At 46.8% G+C, this 5202-nt stretch overlaps 1 protein-coding gene across 1 annotated transcript in view; it reads left to right on the top strand.

The window, feature by feature from the left end:
* The window catches only part of CDK1 (cyclin-dependent kinase 1), an 11402-nt gene that overhangs the window by 5541 nt on the left and 659 nt on the right, over window positions 1-5202 (top strand). The window contains exon 4 of the mRNA XM_015416344.1: window positions 3036-3177. Within this exon, the coding sequence (XP_015271830.1) occupies window positions 3036-3177 (142 nt within the window). The remainder of the gene's footprint in view (window positions 1-3035; window positions 3178-5202) is intronic.

Raw genomic sequence — 5202 nt, 5'->3', positions numbered from 1 at the left:
TGGGAAAGATCTGCCTGTGGTGCATCCATGCCACCTTCTGATGTGTATGTGGCTCTTTAGGGCAGCCTTAACAAAAGCAAACGTTACAGCTTGTCACTCCGAGGTGATGCAGATTGTTGGAGTCAAGTCTGTCTTCAGCTATTTTGATTTTCTTCAGGCAAACTGAGGGTGTGTATGCACACTGGGGATGTGTGTCTTGTTTATAGTAAAAGGTAAAGGTTCCCTTGCTCGAAAGCCAGTCGAGTCCGACTCTAGGGTTGCGGTGCTCATCTCCGTTTCAATGTGGTGCATCCATGCCACCTTCTGATGTGTATGTGGCTCTTTAGGGCAGCTTTTAACCAAATCAAACGTTACAGGTTGCCATTCCGAGGTGATGCAAATTGTTGGAGTCAAGTCTGTCTTCAGCTATTTGATTTTCTTCAGGCAAATTGAGGATGTGTATGCACACTGGGGATGTGTGTCTTGTTTATAGTAAAAGGTAAAGGTTCCCTTGCTCGAAAGCCAGTAGAGTCCGACTCTAGGGTTGCGGTGCTCATCTCCGTTTCAAAGCCGAAGAGCCAGCGCTGTCCGAAGACGTTTCCGTGGTCATGTGGCCGGCATGACTAAGCACCAAGGCGCACGGAACGCTGTTACCTTCCCACCGAAGGGGTACCTATTTATCTACTTGCAATTTCTTGCTTTCGAACTGCTAGGTTGGCAGGAGCTGGAACTAGAGATGGGAGCTCACTCCATCATGCAGCAACTCGGGTCTTGAACTGCTGACCTTCCACAGCCTGCAGTTCAGCGTCTTAACCACTTGAGCCACCGCAGCTTGTTTATAGTAGTAATAAGCTAAACAGCAATTTATTTTTTTCTTTTTGGGCTTGCAAAATGTTATTAAGTTTGTTTGCTTTGAGGTAAGTTTCATGGAGTCCATGACTTCCTAGTGCTTAGTTTAGCTTGTACCCTTAATCACCTGAACCCGTGAGGCCCTATCCTGGCACAAATGTATGAAAGACTGTTCAGTTGGTATTCAGGTCTGGCCCCATGGTTGCAGCAACATCTTTCAGCCAGGGATGTGGGTTTTCTAGGAGAAAATATGAATTGGAAACGTATGTGGATTTTTGTTTCTGGTGCCCTAAACAGAGTGCGATCGGATTTGACACGTTTATTTTGATTTGTGTTCAGTAAACAAAATTTTCGATATACCAATGACAACAAACATTTGAACAGAAAGATTTGCTAAGGGGGGGGGGGGGGAGAAGTTACTCAAACAAATTCAAAGTTTTATGTGGAAATTATTTTTACCAGAACCATAGTCAAGTCTGAAAGCAAATATAGCATATACTTCCTTTTGTGGCATCGTTGGTATTGTTAGTTTCATATCAAATGGGTTATCCTAAAATCCCTTCCACCACGTGTGAAGAGCCATAAGAGTTTTAGCTTTGATTTGACCAAATCTCGTGAATTTGTAACTTGATTTTTTTTTAAATGGGGGGGGGAAGGGGCTTATTATAAGAATTGGTGCAAAATCCCCCAATTTGCAAACCAATAAAATGTACACACGGTCTTACAATTCCTAGGGGTGATCCTCTCCAGCTTTGAAACAGCCAAGCTTGCCGAATATTGTATTAGCGATGGCACGTTAATATAAGGAAACAATAAATCTTTAGAAAACGGGATTTCCAGCCCTCATCTCTGTTCTCAATACCACTCTTCTTGCAAGTGCTGTGAAGCAGAGTGCTTTAAGCTTCCTCTTTTTCCAGACACTTCTGCTTCAGAGTGCAAGTGCAGGGTTGTGCATCTGAATGCAGAGCTAGTGTGACACTGTGATTAAAGTTGGGCTCGCCCCGTCCCCACCGTGCGGGAATAAACATGATGCTCACTTGGTGACGTTGGGCAGGTGGTCTGCTCAGTGAAATCTGAAGCCCTTCCTCTAGCTTCAGTGGCTGTTCCACTTGAGAAAGAGCCAGTTAAGTCAAGGAAGGCTCCTTAGTCTTCAGGCAGGTGCTTCAGGTTTTGCTGAAGGGAGTGGTAGGATACGAGCCACTCCCTCCCTCGGCCTAACTTACCTCACAGATTGGTTGTGAGGATAACATAAAGGATACAAGCTGGCCACTCCCTCAGCCTAACCTCCTTCACAGATTGGTTGTGAGGATAACAGAGAGAATTCAAGGTGGTCACTCCCTCAGCCTGACTTGGCTCACAGACTGGTTGTGAGGATAAAATGGAGAGGATACAAGCCAATAACTCCTTCAAGCTTAACTCGCCTCACAGATTGGTTGTGAGGATCACGTAGCGGAGCAGGAGAGCCAGGTCCGCCGCCCCTAGAGGCTTGCGCAAACCGTGCCAAACTTTTGTCCGCGTGCTAACTTCTGTAACGGGAAAAGCCTTTTTAACCTTCCACCAGCAGTGGTGCGGTCCAGGAAAAGCTTTACCCTCTTGATTCTGCCACAAGTATAAACTGGTCCTCAAAAATGGAATGTTGGGTAAGGGAAGTCTGTGTCTGACAGGCAGGGCGGTGGCAAAAATTTGTTTGGTGAAGATGGATTGATGTCTGCTACTGCAGTTCTTTGGCACCTCAGTCTCTGGAAGGAGAAGAGGAGATTGGATTGATACCCCGCCCTTCACTACCCAAAGGTGTCTCAGAGCGGCTGACAAAGTCCTTTCCCTTCCCCTCCCCACAACAGACACCCTGTGAGGTAGGTGAGGCTGAGAGAGCTCTTGACAGAAACTGCTCTTTTTCAAGAACAGCTCTTATCAGAACTATGGCTTGCCCAAGGTCATCCAGCCAGGTGCAAGTGGAGGAGTGGGGAAATCAAACCCGGTTCTCCCAGATTAGAGTCCGCGCACTTAACCACGACACCAAACTGGTTCTCACTGGTTTCACTGGAAACAGTGTTGGTGAGATGCTTGTGCCTGCCAATGGCTGTACGTTTTTGGTGTTTTTTTTAAGCATCACCACAGAAACTTTACAGGTATATTAAATAGAATGCCCTCTATAATGTCCTCATTGAGAGACTATTGAATCCCCTTATGGTTATTTCCCTTGGTAGAGCTTTGGGGACACCCAACAATGACGTGTGGCCCGAAGTAGAGTCTTTGCAAGATTACAAGAACACTTTCCCCAAGTGGAAGCCCAGCAGCCTGTCGTCCCATGTCAAAAATCTGGATGAAGATGGCCTGGACTTGCTTTCTGTAAGTGGATGTTTGTTTTCTTATAAAATATCAGTTGATTCGACTACCGTGCATGTTTTGCCCTGGCCTGGATGGCCCAGGTTGGCCCAATCTTGTCAGACGTGGGAAGGTGAGCAGGGCTGGCCCCTGGTTCGGATTTGGATGGGAGACCACCAAGGAAGTCCAGAATCACTGTGCCAGAGTCAGGCAATGGCAAACCGCCTCTGAACCTCTCTTTCCTTGCAAATCCTTCGGGGGTTGCCACAAGACAGCTGTGACTTGACGGCAGTTCCCCCCCACCACATGCCTCAGATGTTAGTCCTTCATGCAGCTTATAAACCATAAGTCAGGTAATTAAAACCAGGGCTATTTTTGAGCAGGAACGCACAGGAACGGAGTTTCGGCTGGCTCCTGAGTTGGCCACGCCCAGCAGGAACTCATTAGCATAATAGGCCACACCCAACAGCAGAAACTCATTAGGATTGGCTACATTAGGGGTGTGTGGCCTAACATGCAAAGGAGTTCCTGCTACAAAACAAGGTAAACAGAATAACAAGCAAAAGGTGGGTGTGGCTGGATAACCACACTTCTGGTAACATGGGGGTGCGGCCTAATGTGCTAATGAGCTGTGCTGTCAGGGGTGTGGCCTAATATGCTAATGAGTTCCTGCTGTTGGGTGTGGCCTATTATGCTAATGAGTTCCTGCTGGGCTTTTTCTACATAAAGAGCCCTGATTAAAACAACCCCATCGGAGGGGGGGGGAGAGACAGACGACGCATGCACAGTCCCAGAGCAGCTAATAGTTTTAAAAGCATTTTCCTACCTAAAAGTCCCGTAAAACAGATCCAGACCACAGCACATCAAATACCAGTGCCCTGTAGCACATAGCCAAAGGCTTTCTTAGAGAGCCGTGTTTGACCACTGTCCTTGAAAGCTAAGCTGGTGGCTCTCCTTAAGATACCATTCCACATTCGCAGAGCTGTGGCAGCAAATGGTGTACAGGCATCACACTGAAGCCAGCCCAACTTACTAGTGGGGTGGGGTGGGGTGGGGGACAGTTAATTGCAATTTCCGGGCAGATCAGTATACATACATCCTTCGTCTACTAAAATAAGTAGATAGCTTAGCTACTGAGACTCAAGCTACTGCGTGCAAGGTAAACATCAGTAACATTGCTGAATAGTTTGAACAGACCCTTGCCTCTGTTGGAGAGAGTGCCGCACTCATACTGCATAGGCCTTTAATCTCCACCTCTGGAATAGGCAATTAGGAGGTGATCTAGTTCTCAGCAGCTCCTATTGAGTTCAACAGGGCAGAATAAATTGTGCAGTCTGTTAAATTATGGACTGTGGTTGTCCTCTATATGATGGAATGGGAAAGACACGTCGTGTCGCGTCCGTCCTCCCACCCCCCCTATGGTGAATGTTCCAATTTTAGTATATGTGCTGCCGAAGCGAGCACGCATGGTGAATGTATTATGAACCTGATACTCCACATTGAGAAGGGGGAGATTCATGCAAACTGACCTTGCGTATGGTCAGCTAGCAGTATGGGGCACCCACAGAATATCATGCGGTTTTCTGTGGGGTACAAACTCTCGTTTCCCACTTCTCAAGAGTTAAAATGTTGATGCTGGAAAAAGAATGGAAAATTCTGAATCTGAACTAGAGCAGGGTTAGATCTTGCCCAAACTTCTGAGCAAGGAAACCAAATTCGTGGAGTTCCATTTTTTATTAGGGCCCAAATAAGAAGGTATTGCATAGATTTGGCTTCTTGTTCTGGATTTTGCATAGCCTATATGACTGTCTGCATCTCTTCTCCCCCCCCCCCACACTTTCTGTCCTAATGCCAAGTACCACAAAGACCAGGATACTGGCTTAGATGGACTTTTGACCCAAAGGGGGTGGGGCGGGAGAGAGAGACTTGTGTTAACAATGGCTTGTAATTACAGCTAAGGGAAGTGATAAGCTTTTGTTGATAGCTCAGGAAGTTTGGAAGCAGCTCAGCCAGTGAATCAGCTTTCTAGGAAGCTGCCCACACCTGCTT

The sequence above is a fragment of the Gekko japonicus genome, unplaced genomic scaffold, assembly GCF_001447785.1.
Source record: "Gekko japonicus isolate JY-2015 unplaced genomic scaffold, Gekko_japonicus_V1.1 scaffold966, whole genome shotgun sequence".
Taxonomy (NCBI): Eukaryota; Metazoa; Chordata; class Lepidosauria; order Squamata; family Gekkonidae; genus Gekko; species Gekko japonicus.
The sequence above is the reverse complement of the archived record's forward strand: the minus strand, read 5'-3'. Positions and strand labels throughout refer to the sequence as shown.